The 20,313-nt window shown below is 39.8% G+C and overlaps 2 protein-coding genes across 3 annotated transcripts in view; one reads left to right on the plus strand and one right to left on the minus strand.

The window, feature by feature from the left end:
- Window positions 1-12,595, minus strand: part of EIPR1 (EARP complex and GARP complex interacting protein 1) — a 76,212-nt gene extending 63,617 nt beyond the window's left edge. The window contains exons 1-2 of the mRNA XM_027726062.2: window positions 12,491-12,595; window positions 1,984-2,067 (exon numbers count right to left, since the gene is read on the minus strand). Of these exons, the coding sequence (XP_027581863.1) occupies window positions 1,984-2,067; window positions 12,491-12,532 (126 nt within the window). The 5' untranslated portion in view covers window positions 12,533-12,595. The remainder of the gene's footprint in view (window positions 1-1,983; window positions 2,068-12,490) is intronic.
- The window catches only part of TRAPPC12 (trafficking protein particle complex 12), a 49,136-nt gene continuing 41,381 nt past the window's right edge, over window positions 12,559-20,313 (plus strand). Inside the window, exons 1-3 of one of the 2 annotated variants that reach the window (XM_027726060.2) lie at window positions 12,559-12,694; window positions 13,509-14,725; window positions 17,920-18,036. In XM_027726060.2, coding sequence (XP_027581861.2) covers window positions 12,574-12,694; window positions 13,509-14,725; window positions 17,920-18,036 — 1,455 coding nt within the window. In that variant the 5' untranslated portion in view covers window positions 12,559-12,573. Of the gene's footprint in view, window positions 12,695-12,949; window positions 13,079-13,508; window positions 14,726-17,919; window positions 18,037-20,313 lie in introns of those variants that run through there. The other variant, XM_027726061.2, reaches the window with a different exon arrangement.

Below are 20,313 nucleotides of genomic sequence, written 5' to 3' on the forward strand. Positions count from 1 at the left end.
AGGCACAGCTAAAGGCCAATAACCTCCAAACATCTGTTAATACACTAGGAATGGTCCTGCATTTCTATTGTTAATGTTATTCACTGGAAAAAGAAAAGCGTACTCAAAGTTGTAATATATGTAAACACTTCTAAAATACATAGTATATGCCCAATAAACTTACCTAAATCAAAACATCTAAATTATTGAAGATCTGCTGGATATCAACTGATAAGTGAGAACCATTCTTTAACGAGAATTTTGTATCAGGATTTAATTAGTTGACCCAGGTAGTAAAACCACCACAGAAATCACAGTAGAAAGACACATTATAACCAATATTTGAAGAGCATCAGAGACAGCACAATCACAAATATAACTGAGTATACATACTTAGTTAACTAAGTTTGTCTGCCTCTTCTTTTGTTACTGTTCTCATAAGTATTACCTGAAATGTAAAGAATCTGAATACTCCATCCCCCTTATGCCTTGGAATAATTTTTCCTTGAGTCTCATTCAGTATTACCATTAAGTAACGAACTCAAAACTTCACTGGGAATTGACAGCTCACTTCTCCCAGAGCTACGGTTCTGAGTTGGTTTTATGCAGCCCATTACAGACCATTTTCAGAAGAATTGGTCACTCCATCCAATTCTAGAGACTTCTGTGGTGTGTTAGGCTCGGCTGACAGTTAGACTCCCACCCAGATACCTGCTCCTCCCAAGCATGACAGGGGGAAAAACCAGGAAGAATAGGAGTGAGAAAGCTATGTGTCAAGATGAAGACAGGGAGCTCACTTACTAGTTACTGTTCCAGGAAAAACAGACTTGACTTGGGTGAATTAATTAATCTACTGCCTCTTAAAATAAACAAGTACCTTCTTTCCCTCCTTTCCCAGTCTTAACTGCACCCCAGACCCCTGTGATCCCCTTCAAATGGGGCAGGGGGTCTGGGACAGTGGTGGTTATGGGCAGTACATACTGTTTTCTGTGTGACGCTCTTTGCATCTCACTCATTTCCTCTGCTTCAGCATGGGACCTTCATGGGACACAGTTCCTTCGGGAATATCCACCTGCTCTGGCACAGCTGCTCCAGAGGCTGCAGTGGACACCTGCTACAGCATGAAGCATCTTCTGTTTCTCCTGACGTTGGTCTTACCTCTGTCGTTTCCTCTACTGCTCCTCCTCTTTCCATCCAGCATTTTCTCCCCTCTCTTAAACATTTTCACAGAGATGCCATCACACTGACTGACTCAACTGTGTCCTGCAGCAGATTCATTGGGACCAGCCACGCCTGGCACGGGCAACCGCTGGCCTCTTCTCAGAGGCCACCACTGCAGCCCTTCTGCTACCCAAGCCTTGCCACCTGCATTCAGAACAACTTTCTAACTCTTCTAGCCTCCAGAACTTGTTTCACTATGAATTTTACTGCAATTTAGTCACAAAAATTAAAATTGCTGTACAATTAGAAGTCTTGTACTCCTAAGTGCAGAAGAAACAACCCAATAGAAATTGAGCCATGAAAGTCATCAAATTTTAGTTTGAATTGTTAAACTTATGACCAGAAAGGACACAGTTTATTGTCAATAACTAATGATGAAAAATTCAGTTTATGAAGCTTTACATACACTTAACTGTGCATGTAGCAGTAGTCTCATTACAGGCAATTAAGGCTTAAAGACTTTTGTTTTACTTTTCTTCTCTTCTGTGGTTTAAAGATAGCTCCAGAGAATCTATAGATCCAATGCAAGAAAAATATTTTCTTCACTAAACCAATCTGATTTAGTCATAAAATTTAGAAGAGCAATTTCATTTTCAGAAAACACACACAGCTTTCATTCAATAATATATCTTACCAATATCTTTACATTTTACTCACAGAAGTCTTCAGCTTGACTATCATAATGTTCATATTCAACGGGGGGAGAAAGGAGGAAGAATGATTTTGGAACAACATTTAAAAAAAGAGGGAAAAATTACAACTGACACTTGACAGAAAAATTACCTGATTATCATATCTAAGAGACTGTGTTCCAACCAAAAATCTTATTGCATCTGTTTCTGCTGTTTGAGGTGTTAAAGCTCGTGCCTAGGGAAGAAGAAAGCCATTAGAAAAGTTCAATTAATACAATCCATTAATTTCAGCAAAAATCTTGAAGCTTATATATCAATTATCATTTTAAGCATTTACATTCTTACAAACTGCAGACTTTCCTGCCCTTTATGTCCATTTTGCTTAATACACTTTTTGTGCAATTTCTCACATTTGTGAGGTGTGGAGAACATGCTGGTGCTAAATAAATTACCTGGCCTTCATTATAACAGTGATAATATTCAATATAGCAGTTCTTCTAAACTAATTCTCCTTTATCAACTGAAAAAACTCCCTAGAACAGTGGACAATTCTTAAATACGCTATCTACAATATCCAAAAAAGAGGTTGTTCTTTTAGAATTTTTCATACCACTCAGGTTGAAGATGCCTTCATTAAAAAAAAAATCATTAACCACCAAATTTAGAAAAAAGTTAAAAACCAAACCCCTTCTTTTCCACTCCAGACCATTACAGATAAAAATTGTCTGAATGATGGGAGAAATAATTTGTTATTTACATATCCATATATAGTAATAATCTTATTACTTTGTTGTATTATGTTAATGGGAATCCAAGACTCTCTGCCTTGCATCTTCAACTTGCACCAACTGCAGTCTTGGAAGAAGCAAAACAAAGCAGTTAAGGGCCACAGGAGACACTGAGAAATAAGGTATAGGTTGAACTAAACCCACAGTTGCTAGTTGGTACCAGTCATTTGCAGAGACTCTCTCGGCTAATTTTGAGCTAATGGGAGGTAAACTAACACTCAAAGGCACTTTTAGCAACCATAAGTTAACTATGAGGAATATCCACTACTTCTCCATGCAAAAGATATCCTAACAATATTGTTCAATGTGATTTTTTTTATCCAAACAGAAAATTTAATTTTTGCAAATCACATCCTATTTGACATAAAATACTTCAGATCTCTTCAGACACTAAAGCCTGTATTGCAAGCAAATATTTCAGAAGGATTCAGGTAAACTGTTGAATGGCCCTTCTTATTGCCATCCTTATTGCCATGTCATGCAGCTTAGTTACATTTTGGATTCAGGAACACTTCAATATAGTCCTATTTGAAACTTGTTGTTAAATTAATGTCAAAAAGCTGCCTAGAAGCTTGGAAGGGACTATCTGGAACACATTATATCATAATACCTAAATGTAGAGCAATTTAATTCTAGAATGGCAACTTGAAGTTATTTGACTTTACTTAAATAAAGCAAAGCCATCCAACTCATTATCTGGCTATAACAGTAAGAAACAACTAATTTTTCAGAATCATCTCTGGACTCCTACAAAGCAGATCCTTCTTTTCTGGCATCTGCAATGTGTGATTCAGACAACGTAATATTTTGCATAAGATGAAGCATAAAAAGTTTAAAAATGCAATAAGTTTAGTAAGTATAGGCTAATAGCCTATGCTTGCATTTATACATGTATAAAGGAAAAAAAGCACTAGAGAACATAATTCAATGAGTAGTTTCTGTTCAAAACACTCAAATGCAGATTAGAGATCAGTGTGAATCCAAACCAATTTGTCTGTACTCTCCTATTTATGCAGCTCTTACTTACAAGAAGCTTAGCTGTTTCTGTCAATCAGAAACACTGTCTAAAGTCCACCAAGATGATTGCAGAGAAGCTTTTATTTTGTCTTGAACAAAATTTACATTTGCAGATCTTTGGCAAAGAGTTCCTTTCCACTCAAAAGGCCTGTTTTCACTTATTTTGAAGAAAACACTAGAAATAAGCCAACAGCTATGTATCTCTTTCAATCAAACAAGCTTCTGTTGTTTCTGTAAGTCAAAGAGAAGACCTCCAGGATGTTTAATAAAATAAAAAAAAAAAATGAGTTGTCACCCCTTTTAAAGTTTTTCAAGTAAGTCTTATCATGCTGCTTTCAAAGGTTGGACACCAAGTACCCAAAATAATGTAAATACCTAGTATAGAATCATAGAATCATAGAATCGATTGGGTTGGAAAAGACCTCCGAGATCATCGAGTCCAACCCTTGGTCCAAATCCAGTCCATTTACTAGATCATGGCACTCAGTGCCACGTCCAATCTGCGTTTAAAAATCTCCAGGGATGGTGAATCCACCACCTCTCTGGGCAGCCCATTCCAATGCCTGATTACTCTCTCTAGTAACATTTATGCATCAGCTTCTCTAGCTCTTCCTCAACATATTTTTAAGTTATTTCCCATTTTGCAGGGTGGGAGGAGGTGGGGAGGGGGAAATCGAAGGCCTGAGAAAAGTATTTAAACACATTTCACAACAGGAAACACACTATTGTTTATTTCCCAACATAAAAAACTACAACATGCCTACATACAATACAAGGTTCAAATTCATGAAGTGTTCATAAATCAGGAAGATCTGATTCATAAGAGCAATATCAGTACAGTGGACTTCCACTTGTCTCCTGCACAAAGATACGGATAATTTTGTCTATTCTGAGTTACTTTTAGAGAACAGAAAGTTATTTCAACAGATGAAGACATCAAGTAATCATTGTTATGAACAACATAACTGAATTTGGAGTGCTGTCAGGATCAAGGAAAGTGCCTTAAGTTTGTCATCTTGTACTCCAACATGTCAGAGCAGGTTGCAAATTACATCTTTCACAAAGCTTCCTGCCTCATGACTGCAGCTACTACACAGAAAATAAGCAAAAAGCATAATATAATGAATATCCATTAAATTTAAAACAATAGAAATTATTATTTTTAAAAGTCTGCACCTACAGAACACTAAACTGCATATAGCCCAAAAAGAGTTTACTATGAGGCTTTCAAATAGGCTGGAGAGGGACTTTTCACAAGGGCACATAACTAGGAAAGATGCAAACAGTGAGAAAACAAGTAATCCTTACACACACTGCCACAGCAAAATCCCATCTAACTGATAGTGCCAGACAATGCAATAACATACATAGTTAGATCATTTCATTTTTAAAGAAGGCCTAAGACCAGGAAAAAAATACTAGCAAGCAAAAACATCATGAATAACAAGGAACTTTTTGGCTCCACGTCCAAATTTCGTGTTTATCAACAGCCCTATGAGGAAATGTGCCTGGTTCAAAGCAGGCAGTTTTATAAAACAGGACAAAGACCTAACTGCAAATCCACTACAAAAACAGGTATGCAAAGGACATGCAAAAGCCTAGATTACAAGCGTGAGAGGCAGCGGCAGAAAGATAAAGCAGAAGAAACAACAATCGTACCAGAATTCAGGTAAGACTAACTGGAGACTGGGCATCATGTCCATGCCTACACCATGCTCAGTGTGATGTCAGACAGAGATCACCTGCTACCTTGCCCTTGACCATTTAGGCCACTTCTAGAATAATAAAAACCTCTGAGAGAAAAAACAGAACAGAGTCTGCAAAGTGAAAGGTCCTTGACAACAGCAACAGATGATCCGGAGGAACACAATGAGAAACTTCAAAAGGGTAAAGAAGGCTGGTTTAAAATAAGTGCATTATGGAACTGCAATGCACTAATTCTCTACACTTCACTCATAAGTTCTTCTGAAACTTTCCCTTCTCAACATCTTTTGCAATACCAGCCAAATGCACAAAGTTTTGGTGGGTTTTTTTGGTTCAGTTTGGGTTTTGGTTTGATTTTTGGGTTTTTTTTCGACTATTATTATTTAAGGCAGTAATAGGCAAAGAAAAAAAAGATTCAGTACTTCTCCAACACAAATTTTCTCTTGCTCATGTACTGAACTGGTTTGGTATCAACAAACTAGAAAACAGATCCCAACATTTAAATATTTGTATTACTTTTAATACAAGCAGAATAATTCTGCAACACACGTATCATTTGAAATTCATACAATCGATCTGTACTAACAAACTGTGAACTTGCAATACAAAATGTAAGGACATTTGCAGTATTTGCAGTCCCTGAATCTGAACTTAAAGTTATTTGACTATCTGCTTATGCTGAAAACCAGAACTAGAATACTGCTACTTGGGGGATGGTGGAGGGAAGCTGGATTTGCTGATGCCTCATACTAGAGGCAAAATACAAGTTCCCTGACCTCCTAGACAAGCCCAGACTGCTAATGTCAGGAATGTTATTTTTCCCTTCTGGCATAATTTCAATTTTCAAGTAAGTATACTTGGATTTTTACTTAGGTAAGACAGCCTTGTTTCTCCCACCACAGTAGGAAACCCTCTGTCAGTGATTGTAATAAGCTGCAGTGACTCTATTGACGAAAGTGAAGAGGTTGGCAGCACACATGCCCAGGTGACCTTCAATGCTCTCAGACAGCTGCTTTCTCCAAGTCTTTCACAGCACAAGAATTCCCACCACTGACGTATTTAGCGCACTGACCCTATTCAAAGTCTGACAGATTCTGTAAACCCTCACAGCAACAAATGCAACCCTCACATAAAGCCTCACATAGCACAACCATCCTCACAAAACCCATTCATTTATCATGAACCATAAAAGTAACAATCACCATTTAAGAGTTCCTTGTAGTTCACATAACTGTATCTTCATATTGCCACTAGTCTGTACCATACCTAACATTAGCAAGATCTACTAATTGCTTTAGGGCCCTAAAAGAAATACTTTTCACCTGATCTACTTCATGCATTATGAAGATCTTTGGGGGATTAGTTAAGAGAGCTTTGCCACTTAGCTACTTTTGTTCCTCTAGTAAAACTTGAAACGCAAAAGGTTCAAAATATAGAGGATTGGCAGTCGTGAGGTAAGTAATCTTAGAGAAGAAAGAGAACTGACACAAAAGGCAGGAATTTCAGTAAGACATTATCATGCAGTTTCTTGAACTATTTTAATTTTCAAGATAAATCCTCCAGAGACAATGCTAAAGCTGTAGCAAAATCGTTATGTACATTCTGTTTAGGCCTCTCTCTCTGAACCCACAGGAGACCACAAAAGCTCTCCCAGGGAAGAGAACGCCCCTGCCCATAGGAGCTATAGGCTCCCACACTGCGAACACAGCCAGCACAGGTTTCCCTGGATAACTCAAGTGACACGCATCTTGTTAGGAAGTCCCCTTTTACCCCCTCTTTCAATAAATCTATACCTGCCTTTGACTCGATCACAGGTAGGTCAGCTGAGCTATTCTCAATACATACTGATGACATAAGTACACACACGTTGTAGGAGACCTATGACCAATATATTTTAGTTGGTATTTTGCACTGCTTGAAGTTTCTTATTTTAGAAAATCACATTTAGCTTTAGGGAAATTAAGTTTCACCTTACTCCTGCAAACAGGCAAGTCCTAAAAATCAATAGTCTCTATTCAGATTCATAAAACCTGTTAACAACTAACAGACAATATAATACAGGGCAAGTGTTGCTTACTCAAAGAGCAGGACAAGACCACAATGCATTACACAAACTCTGACAAAGCATTACTGCACTTTTTCCAAGCCTGCTTCAGTCAGAGCCCATCTCAGAGTGCTGCTGGAGCTGTCTTTGTGCAGTACAGCCCTGTGCTCTGCTGTCCTTGCCTCCTGCTCATTATCCTTCTCCCTTGCAAGTCCATGTGCTTTTGACATTTAATACACAATAGGAGTGTCTGGCATGCTGAAATTCAGCTCAGTGCTGTGGTATCCCCAAAATCCATTACATGTGCCAAACACATGCTCCATAATTATCACTCTCTGGCACAAGCAATGTTCCTCTTCCCTCACCCATGCTTTTAAACAAGAAAGATGTCATCATGGCTAGGCTTCACGAACGAAGATTTGGGAAGGGCTCTACCCACGTTTGTTGTCTTGAGCCAAATACCTATCCCCAAAAGCACCTCTATACATTGCTCATTTCAGGCCTATAAGCATCACTCAGTCAAGCTTAAACTAAGGCAAATACAGTATTTTGAGACATTCAGTATGCTTACACACCTGCTAAAAACATCACTGTTTAAACCCTCAGTAATAACATGGGGAAAATTGTGACTCCCTGAAAATGAAAGCCAATTCAACACAGGGTAGACATACCAGATACTCCAGGTTAGACCTACATCAACTTTACACTGGACAAGAAGCACATAATTTCAGTGCTTCTGAAACATAGCACTTAGCAATACTCCTGGGACCTCATTCATCACATTTTTATAACTGAGAATATTGAATACTACCAAGGTTCATTTTAGAAGAACAACCTTTTGGTATTCTTCAACATCTTCATAAATCACTTGGATATAGGACTGGAAGGGATACTAAGCAAGTTTGCAGATGACACAAAACTGGGAGGAGCTGTTGACTCCCTTGAAGGCAGGGAGGCCCTGCAGAGAGACCTTGACAAATTAGAGGACTGGGCAATCACCAACCACATGAGGTTAAACAAGGGAAAGTGCTGGATTCTAAACCCGGGATGGGGCAATCCTGGATGTAGATACAGACTGGGGAATGAGATGCTAGAAAGCAGTGCCATAGAAAGAGACCTGGGGGTCCTGGTCAATGGAAAGTTGAATATGAGTCAGCAGTGCCCTGGCAGCCAGGAGGGACAACCGTGTCCGGGGGGGGCATCAGGCAAAGCATTGCCAGCCAGTCGAGGGAGGGGATTGTCCCACTCTGCTCTGCACTGGGGTGGCCTCACCTTAAATATTGTGTGAAGTTTTGGGCACTGCAATATAAGAAAGATATCAAGGTATTAGAAAGTGTCCAAAGGAGGTCAATGAAGATAATCTAGAGCCTTGAGGGGAAGCCACATGAGGAGCTGCTGAGGTCATTTGGCCTGTTCAGCATGGAGGAGACTGAAGGGAAACCTCATTTGCAGTCTACTATTTCCTTGTGAGGGGAAGAGGAGGGGCAGGCACTGATCTCTTCTCTGTGGTGACCAGTGACAGGACCCGAGGGAATGGCCTGAAGTTGTGTCGGGGACGTTTAGCTGGATATTAGAAAAAAGATTCTTCACCCAGAGGGTGGTTGGGTGCTGGAACAGCCTCCCCAGGGAAGGGCTCACAGCATCAAGCCTGACAGAGTTCAAAAAGTGTTTGGATGACACTCTTAGGCACATGATGTGACTCTTGGGGATGGTTGTGTGCTGGGCTAAGCACTGGAATTGATGATCCTTGTGGGTCATCCAAATCAGCATATTCTGTGATTCTGTGAAGTGTTCTGCAGCTACACTGGTTGCTCTGTATCCATCATCATGAGCCACAGTCACATCACTCAGTCCTCAATTCAAGTAGCAACTCACATTTTCATTCACCATCCATCTGTAATTTTCTCATTTTCACCACAGTCGAATGATCGGAGCAAATATGGTGGGATATTGTCTTTTAAAAAGTCACAAAAAGAACCACGCACCCTAAAGTTCACATATAATTTGTATTGTCTGTACACTGCTCATATAGCTCACAGACACACTCAAGAGACAAAAAAACCACTCCTAAAACCTATGTTTCTGGGGTTATATGAACATTCAAAACAGCACAAAAAGAAGTTCCAGATGTCAAGTAAAACAGGCTCAAAAATTTAACTAATCATGCAGGAAACTATCACTAGTTTTATTCTGGTTTTGCTGTTAGATGTTTAGCTTCCCCCTTATCTCCACCCCAGACAAAAGCAAACCAAAATTGTTTCTCACTGTTACTCGGTAAAACTTTTTCCACAATACTGTGATAAACAGTTGTATAACTGCTCAGAATATCTTTACTTTTCATTGTCGAATGTTAGAATTTTCTGTGAGTGACATGGCCCTAAGTAAGACTCTCCTGTTCCACTAAATCTTTTTTTGATGAAAACTGGATTAAAAAAAGGAGAAAAATGTATTTATTCATTACTCTAAGTTACCTTACTTATGCCAATACATCAGAACACATTCTGCACATGGAAATGAACAGAAATAATTTTAAGTTAATTGGTGGATAGCACCCTAGTAGGAATCAGCTTTAAGTTCTTATAAACCCAGCCACATCAGATCAGATGAAAAGCATATCTGCAAACTACACTTTGTCAGTGGCCAAAGACAGATTCTTCTTGACTGCTGGAGACACATGTTGCTTCTCAGTCCACAATCCCTTATGTAGTTTCTACATGTCACCGTTTAGTGAAATATAATTTTTATTTGCGACAACAGTAAGAAGATCCCTTCCTCCTTTTAATTACTTTGTAATTTCAAAGTCAACTTTGAATAAGTTTGTCATAGAGCTGAAGTAAAGACTGGAAATTTTTTTAAAAATACAAACAAATCCCAACCCAACCATAAGAAACAAAGACAAAATTTTTTAAACTTGGCTGAAAAATTATTCTGAAGAGATGCTTTCAGACAAGAAGCAGTAATTGTGATGATGCAGCTAACCATTATTATCTAGCAACACAGAAGAAATGAGGCTTAAAAAAAGAAATTATCTTTCTTATTAGACCTGGAGACACAAGTTAGAAAGACCAGACTAGTTTTAGGTTTAAGTCTCTCCATTAAAATCTCTCCATTTTCAGAAAGTACAGAGATGTGATTTGTTTTAAAGCTATAATGGCCAGTCTTCGCGAGCGAAGATTTGGGAAAGGTCATTAACCCTTCCAGCCTGCGCAGTGGATTTTTAGGTGGGACACAGCGTGCGCTGAACTGAGCCCACCCTTTAGTCCTGAGGTTCATCTGCCGGGGCCGAGCAAAGCTTGGACAGTGGCAGTGAGGTCCCCAGGATGTAGGTTTGTTTAGAGTGACCTTCTCTTAGGTGGATTGCCTTCCACGGCTGACGAGCTCCACCTGCCCAGGGGGCCGGGAATCGAACCCTGGTCGCAGCGGTGAGAGTCAGACACTCTAACCACTAGACCACCAGAGGCCATGAAGGTTCTATTTCTGATCTCCATTAACTCCCAGTGTAGCTTTAAAACCACCGGGGCCTCTGGTGGTTTTAAAGCTACACTGGGAGTTAATGGAGATCAGAAATAGAACCTTCATGTCTATGCTCCTTTTCCAGCTTACCCATAAACCATCTCTTCTTTCCTCACCTTCTCTCCAAGTGATCTGTACTAACAGTAATTTCTTTTTATTATGGCCGCTTTCTTCATCCTTTTTCTTTAATCCTCCTGCCAGACAACCCTGTTTACATACCTGGCAGAAGAGAAGAGGTCTCTAGGAGATACATGGTTTGGGGGGGGGATGGGGTGGGGGAAACACAGGTCCATGGACGTTCCAGACAATACACAGACTAGCCTTCCAAAATTTCTGGAAGACTCACTATATATGACCTACTAGAAAGGAGCTACGAATTTTATTAAGTACAGGATATATATTCTATACTGAAATCTATTTTGCAGAATAAGTTTTATTAATTTCAAAGTAAGAGTTACAGCTATCTGTAGACAATCACAAAATGATAGCATATCATCAGACTTCAGTACATTCAACATTTAGAACAGGTGAGTTTTACATACCAGTTCCTATACAAGAGGAAACCAAGCAAATACACAAGAGCTAAGGAGATCTATTGGTGTAGTCTGACTCCAGAGTACATGGCTCAGTACCCAGGACACCTGTTACAAAGAACCTTTGTGTACTACTTTGCACGAGCGCTTTAGTAAAGGTGCCTAAAAAAAAAAGTGCTTGTGTAGATATTTACATTACTACATCTACTGTAGAATGAATTGTTCTGTTAGGAGGTGCTGTGTTTTTTCTGCAGCTATTACTCTATATTACAACGATGATAAGCCAGCTATTGCCAAAGAGAACATGTAACAGCTGAGTAAAGCCCTTATTGGGGGAATCATGAGTTAGGGTCCCGCTCACCCATCCAGTTACCTTCCTGTTTGTTTTCCCAGAACTTGTAGGAACCTTATTAAACACCTGTGTTCCTCTAAGGAGATAACCAATAAATTCCTAAGCTAGACAGTTCCATTTCCTTAGAGCCATAACCACTACCATGATGGACAGATTTGTTCCATGGGACAAATGCACAGACATGGAACTCACAGCAACAGATCGCACAAAGATCATGTAACTTACAGCAGGATGTAACCAACTAAAATTGGCAATGTACTGGAAACAGTTTCATGCTCTCTCCTTACAAAAGCGGTTTTAATAATTTTTTTCCTTCTGAGAAGGCAGAATGAACTACAGGGATCTCTTCGAGACTGACGGTATTTTCGTGCGACCCCAGAGCCCGGCAAAGGCTTCTATAGCGGTGGACCAGGCGCGGTGACAGGGCAGGATTCCCCCCAGCGCCCTTGAGGGAACGAGTCCTGCCCTGGCCCCGCAAACAGCGGGTTCTGGAGCGGGGACTGGCTCCCGCCCCCTGCTCAGCCACCTTTAAAATACCCAACGCAGCCTCCGAGAGCCGGCGGTGCCCGCGATGCTGCTCGGGGGAGCGAGGGGACGCCCGTGTGCTCTCCCCTGCCCCACCACACACACGCGACCCCGCAGCCACCGCCTTCCCGGAGGCAGCACTGGCACTGCCAATCCTCCCTCATCCTCCCGTCCGCGCTTACCTGGAACTCCAGCCCGTAAATCACCGGCGCGTCGTCCTCCATTGCGGCCCCTCAGCCTCGCCGCGCACCCCCGCCCGCGCCCGATGCTTTCTGGCCCTCGGCGCAGCCCGTCGCCAGCCGCTTCCGGGAGCTGCGCGCGGCCCGGCCCTCGCGCAGGCGCCGTGAGGGGGGAGCGGCGCCGGGGGAGGTGGCGGCGGCGCCGAGGTGACCGGATGGGGTGGAATGGGACGGGATGTATGGGATGGAATAGGACATATGGGATGGAATGGGACGGGGCCGGCCGCGCGGCTCCCATGCTGCCGGAGGGCCGTCCGGGTGGGCGGGTGTCGCTGGGGCTGCTCCAGGTGGAGGCTGCGCCCCCGCCCCCGCGGGGCGGCCGGGCCAGGGCACCCGCCGTGGCACCGGAGGCAGCGCCGAGCCCAGCCCAGCCCAGCCCGGGGCCGCGGGTGTGCTGCAGCTCCGCTGGGCGCTGGTCCCGCTTGTCTGGCCCCGCGCTGAGGACAGCGCTGAGACTGCGCGGCCCTTCGCTGGAACGGGGACCGAGCTGGGCTTCCGAGCTTTGAAGCAAATATGGAGGCCCTGGAACAGGTTGTCCAGGGAAGTTGTAGATCCCCATCCGTGGAGGGGTTCAAGGCCAGGCTGGATGGGGCTCTGAGCAACGTGGTCTAGTTGAAGGTGTCCCTGCCCACGGCAGGGAGGTTGGAACAAGATGATCTTCAAGATCTCCTTCCAACCAAAGCATTCTGTTAAATTGTTTTGCCTTTGTTCAGTGGGAGGCCTTTGCTTTTCAATCCCAATATTGTTGCGATGTGCAGAAAGGATGGAGAGAATATATTTTCAAAATTAATTTATTCTGTGGTTAGATGTTAAATGAAAGATGTCATATAGTGAAATTACTATATTTTTAAAGCAAGAATTTCAGCGTTTATATGATTCTTAGGAGTTTCACTGTGACACCTGACCAACACCATAGAAACAAAACTAATTCTTTTTTTTGTGGGGACTTTTCCCTCTTCAGTTACCATGCAGAATAATGAAAGTAATGCTAAGGATGCAAAGAGCACCTCAGATGAAGATGATAACAGAGACATAGTCCAGCAGAAAACTCAGGAGGAAATTCTCTTTCATGAGGAAACCATTGATCTTGGTGGAGATGAATTTGAGTCTGAAGGGAACGAAACTGTATCAGAAGATTCAAATAATTTTGTAGACAAACTTAATGAGCAAATGATGGAGAGTGTCATTATTTCAGATTCACCAAACAATAGTGAAGATGACACAGGTGAACTTGGTTGTCTCCAGGAGATTGTAGAACAAATGGAAGCTAAAGATAATAAAAAAACAGAAGCAGAAGTGGATAAAGAAGAGTTTTTAAGTAATGAGAGTGAAACTGAACATGAAGAAACACCCAAAGACATTTCTGAGATTGGAACAGATGATCAGGCATCTTTGAAGGAAGAATCAATTCAGGAAGCAGTGAAGGAGGAACCAAAGATGGAAAACAACATTTCTGTGGATAAAAAACCAAATAATATTGATGAAAGCAAACCTGAGGACCAAATATCACCCCCCAGTACTAGCAAACCATCCTCTGAGGCTGAGCCTATTCCTGTGTGCACCATCTTTAGCCAAGCAAACAATGTTAGTACCCAGCCACAGTTGTTCCTACCTGATGGTTTTGAACCTCAGATGGTAAAATCTCCCAGTTTTGGTAGTATAATTGAGACTCCAGTGAAGTCTAATCCGCAGGTGGTTCAACCAAGTCCTAGTCTGAGCAAATTCTTTGGCGACACTGTTAACACTAATACTTTAGCTTCTGATTTTTTTGATTCATTTACCACATCCAATTTTATTTCTGTTAGTAATCCCAATGCAAGCTCTTCAGTTCCAGAACAAATGTCCTCTCTTGCTAATGGTGGAGATGGTTCTTGTGCTTCATCTAACCCTACTTTCCCTGTGCGCAATGGGAGACCTGAAGCAGGTGGTCCTCCCTCATCTCTAGAAGTAACTCAATCCCCCAAGCCATTCTCACAAATCCAAGCTGTTTTTGCTGGGAGTGATGACCCATTTGCCACAGCCTTAAATATGAGTGAACTCGATAGAAGAAATGATGCTTGGCTTCCTAGTGAAGAAACAAGGAATGTTCTCATTTCAGTTGCCACTCAACAGTACAGCACTGTGTTCATAGATAAAGAGAATCTTACCATGCCTGGATTAAAATTTGATAATATCCAGGTAAGAGTCTGTTATTGCATCTTAGTCTATGATTATATTTTAGAAATACTGTGTAAGAGCTATCCAGTAATGTGTATATCATAGTGCTTCATATTGCTGATGGTCACCATGTGTGTATTACTTCAAACCTAATAAAAGTCAGTGTCACTGCCTACTCATACGTAAAAGGGATAAAACCAGATCTAATTTATTCATAGTGACATTTGTTGGGTACATTGAAAACCAGTGTTGACAATTTCCTTAGAATCCAAAGCTGGTTGTATTTTTAAGTACTTTGTTTCTGGTCCTCCTAGTTAGTAAGATAATGCTCGAATTTGGAATATATGCAAAACCTCTATGCTGTACTCCAGTCTGAAAGCAGACAGCTTTGTTTGTGGAATTCACTGTTGCAGCCAACTGGGAAATAAGATTTTTTCACTCATGTTCACAGTGTTCTCAATAATGTTAACACTGACTGAAATTGCATCTTTTCTATCTTCCCTAAACAGTGGAAAGGTATAACCTGTAGGAAAGATTGAGTGCTGCAGCAAGGCAGTGGGAAGGGATAACCCCAAAACTAAAAGGAAAACTCCAAATGAGATCATGAAGCAAAAAACATAGCAGTGAAAACTCAATGTTTTGCTTCTATCAGAGTTTCCAACTGCTGAGAAGGCATAAAGCTTTGTTTTCAGAATTTGAGAAATTTCACTTAGATCTATTTAGCATTTCTAATGAAGCAATTTTATCCTGGTCAAGACTATCGTAATGTTTTGGTTTCTTTTCTTGAAATAGGCTAATCCTACTCTTTGATATCTATGTCTCTGGATAATAGAATTGTTGTTTAGATAGATGGTGTTGAGGGTTTGAATATTTTAATCTTTAATTGTGCGTAACAAAGATTATCAGTCAATAGTCTAATGCAAAGCAGAGAATAGTCTGCAGTAACTTCCTAATCTGCAGGAGCTATCGGAAAAGTTTCTGGAATGAGTCGGGTCCAGATTTGTAGCTAAATTAACTGACAAATCTTAGTTTTCTGTCAGAATCAATAAATTATACCAGTTTTAGACATATGCCATGCTGCTGCTGCTTCTTGGGTTAATTTATCTTAAAACGTTTGTTTGTGTCACAGAGCCTGAAAAGTAGCATGAATGAAAACATTGTAATAGGAAGCTGCTACTCTTCCTGTCCTTCCCACCTTGCCCAAAATATCCCTTAGACCTTGATGAGTTATTCAAGAGTGTGTACTATGCCTCTCCTGACAGCTAATGGGATGGACAGAAGGAATGATCTCTTCTGCAGGCTCCAAGGATGAGGGCTTCCTGATTGCAGGCCTTCTCTTTCACAATGCTTCTTGCTCACTTTTTTCGGTCCAATCATTGATTAAAGGCTTGTTTGTGCTGATGATTCCCTAGATCTGGCCATGTGCCTTTATGCAGATGTACCATTTAGTACATAATTTAAAAGAAGATGTTTGGCAATATCCATGTGATTTATTTCTACAATAAGACCTGATGTAAAATCATGAATGGAATTAAGGGGCATTCCTGCTGCTTTCTTCATTGATTATAATTTATAAGTAGTCTCACAGATATGTCAGCAGGGACAAGTTTTGAAGTGCTTTATGTTTAGGCAACTTTCCTCACTTTCAGTTACTGCTTTTCAATGGCCCGAGTGCATGACTTGACTGACTTGACATCCCCTACTTTGGTACATTGTTCCATACCCTACTAGTATGCAAACTGTGTATTTAACTGAAACTATAATTGTAGAGTACTTGAAATGTCAACTGAAACATTGTGGGAGGCATGTTTTCAACGTTAAAGCAGCTTCCAACAATAGTCATTATGGCTTTGGTATGAATAGTTTGCTAATGTAAATGTTAATCCAAGATGTTAAACCAGGCTGCATGCAGTGGACAGAGAAGTTGGTTGTAAAGTGCATTTACATTGAGTGAACTGCAAATGTGCTTCAGGGAAGAACTGAAATTTTGCATGATGTATATCGAAGAGCTTGATCCTTTACTCTTTTCCCTGCTTGCTCAGAAGGTGTTTGCATAACAAGTGTATTGTCTGAAAATTTTTTCAGATAAGTTTTATGTGGATAAATCATACCAAGAAAAATACTGAATATTTTTTTATTTCAGCTGCTTTTGGTGATCGTTCAAGAAGCATTATTTTTAAATTATCTTGGATTGTGAATGGTACAGATTGTCTGCACCTGTGTTCTTCGAGTGTCGGAACGTGTCTGAGTGCAGCTTTTTATGCTCTTTCCATTATGCCTTTTTCCATGAGTTGCTGTCTGCTGTCCTTTGTTTCATTATGTTCATTTTTACTGTTTCATTCTCCAAAGTACTGTTGGGTCCAAAATGCTATTGGGGGAGATTAGGAATTCTTCTGTATTCATGTAATTTTGCACACAGTCTTTTCTTAATCCTTTGGACTCTTCTGTCCGAAAGATGGATATCTTATTTATTCATAGGATTAGTGACAGCATTAGAGGTAAAGGATTTCCATGTAGTGAAAGAGTAGTTGCAGTCTCATTCCTTAAACACAAATATATTTCCCATCATTGTCCATGGGGAAAGTGCCAACATTTAGTATCGATTGTCTTTACACAGCTGTATTTTATTAATTTCATCTTTTTTTTTAAGCAAAAAGCTATTGAGCTCAGGTAGCCCAGTTTCTCTGACTGATTCTTGCATTTAGTTCCTTTGAAATTAAGAACACTTATTGAAGGATTGCTATTTACTTCGTTGTGTGATTTCTCAAGTTTATTTTCTGTGGGTATGTAAGGCTAGCTTATCGTGTGCATGTTTATCTTTGATCAGTAGCCTGCACCTTTCAATGTTAATAGACATTGTAAAAACCCATAAAATTGATTGTGTTTCATAAGATCTTTGAGGAATATTTTGTAAGATCTGTGAGCGATAATAATATGAGAAGCAAATAAACCTGAATGTGTCAATGCTAACTGAAAGCAGTTAGAATATACCAAGAATATACCAAGTTATGTGAAGTAAATGTAGAAATTTTCATTACAATGCTGTAAATACACGTGCAGTTATGTTTATTTCACACAGAAAGTACTGGAAAATAAGTATTTCTCTAGAGGAAAGAACTATGTTGCTCAGCTTTAATTCTATATCTTATTTTGCAAAAATAATGTTTAAAAGAGTCTTGTTATGTGTCTTGTCTTTCTGTTCCATGAACGCCAAGGGAGATGCAGTAAAAGAGTTAATGCTTCGCTTCTTGGGGGAGCAAGCTGCAGTGAAGAGACAAGTTTTGAACACCAGCTCTGTGGAGCAGTCATTTGTGGGCTTGAAACAGCTAATTGTAAGTAACAATCTTTGTAATTTAGTATGTATTAAATACTATGCTTCCCTAAAGATAATTGGGAATTACTGAATGTGCGGAGAAACTGGGGAAAAAAATCTACAAATCAGTCTATCCACAATCCTGCCATAATACTCACCAAACTACAGTAATTTTTAAAGGGAATGATGCTGGGATTTAAATATTTGGTTTTAAATCATGCAGTAAACATTTTTTTAATATGCAAAAGTTAGAAAAAAGGTTATCTTAAGTGACTGTAAATTTTTTTTGTGTTGTAAATGGTTGTAAAACAGATTTTAATCTCTTTTTTGCATACATATTTATGTTTTCACCTGAGTGTTTACAAAAGGCAAGATGTACAAGTTGTAAATGGTAATGCCTAATTTTTCACTTCAGTGCAGGAAAACTAAAGTAAATTGCTTCCAAAGGAAAGCTTAATTTAATCCTTTCATTAATGTAAATATTTCTGTCCTGTAAATAGCTGCATCTAGCAGCCTCGTGAACCTTCCTTCTACCATTGTGTTCCTGTATGAAACTCATTACTATTACGTAACTGAGCCTTACCTAATCTGGTGACATGACAAGGTATTTTTGACTCATTTTATTTTTGAACAAAATGGGTGAAAAATTACTGAGGAAAAGCTGTGAGGAATTACAAGTGTTAGGACAGTCTGTATTTGATATTTAACGTCTTTTAATCTAAGCGTGTGACTTGACTTGTAAAGCTTCAAAAGAGACAACTTTTTTGTCATGTTAGGAATACTCTGGGAGGTTTCAGCAAGCACTGTTAAAGGAATTCAGCGGTGATTTTGGAAACTAAAGCCGAAAAACAGATTGTGATCTCCATCCTAGAGACAGATATTTTTCAATTTGTCTCAATGTTTTGCTTAGCTTGAGAGTTTGGAGGGGAAAACAAAATCTTATGGGGAAATCTTGTACCCATCAGTGTCTAAGTAGGACAAGTGTTTTTTCTGCACTTTCTTTCCCTCTTCCAGAAGGGGAATGGGGAACATTTTTCCGTTTAGCCTGGTAGTTGGTGTCTATGCAAGATGTTCTTCTGTGCTGCAGACAACCTTGTAGCTTAAATACAGTGCTGGTGCTGATACTGTTTTAGTTTTGAACATGCTCTTAAGCTCCAGAAGAGCCGTGTTAAGGTTCTTATGCTCAAGGCAGCGAAGCTAAGGAGGCAGTATGCAGCTGTAGCATCTTTTGCTACCTGTAGATCATTTTTATTTAAAAACTTGTCTTATTAGAAGGGTCGGGGGTTTTATAGAATTGCAGCCATTCAGCTAGAAGTCAGAATGTTCTTCAATTTTCAAGGCTCTCAATCATTAGCTGTTAATTGTTTTTTATGATACCATATAACTATTTCTCAGTTTCATTTGCAGAATTTTGTTTCTTTTTATGATGATAATTAGTTGGTCAATTTTTTCCCTTGCAAATATTGCTGTTTTTTTCTGAAATTCTAAATGTAGAAAATTTATTTCTGATTGACAACAGTCTTTAATGTTTGAAAGAGATTTCAGACTTAGAAACATTAAAATCCCATGCTAGATGATACTAATTAAAAATATATATACTTTTTAATACATAGACCAGAATGACATATAATAAGTATTCTGTTACCAATCACCAATTTTACTTTGTTTATGAGTGAATTCCTGACCACATATGTGCAGTGAATAAATCTTTTGATGCAAAGGACCACTTACAGGCCATATTTTCATTTAAGATCTGGTTAAAGACTGATGCACATTGGCAATATTGCTACGCAGTTTCCATAACATTACAATTTTTTTCCTTAGGAGTTTATTTGGTATCCTTGAACTACACATGAACATGAGAATTAGTGAGATTGTTTATCACTCAACTCAATCCCTTGCAGCAACTCAAAAGACTGTATTTCACATGGGTCCACAGTACAGAAGAGAAGTGCTTGGAATTAGGATAGACTTCAGCTTCAGACTGATACCTGTTATTTAAGAGTTTACCTGTGAGCTGATGTCCAAACCCTGAAGTCTATAGAGGTCTAATAATACAGTCACTGATCACATCTAAATTTAATCTCAAGAATTGTCACATGTTGTAGGAAGACACCAGTGGCAGGTGAAACAAAAAGTGAATGTTAGGTTCTGTTCTGAAAAACTTGTTAGGTTAGAATTCTCAGATGATCTTGGGTGGACTGCATTGTATTATGGAATGGAAAAAATTCAGAAAAAAAGAATACTATTCCAGGTTTGTCTGCTTCAGAGGAAACCACTTCATTAGTATCTGGTT

The sequence above is a fragment of the Pipra filicauda genome, unplaced genomic scaffold, assembly GCF_003945595.2.
Source record: "Pipra filicauda isolate LSUMZ 115617 unplaced genomic scaffold, ASM394559v2 scaffold41_size5083284_pilon, whole genome shotgun sequence".
Classification (NCBI taxonomy): domain Eukaryota; kingdom Metazoa; phylum Chordata; class Aves; order Passeriformes; family Pipridae; genus Pipra; species Pipra filicauda.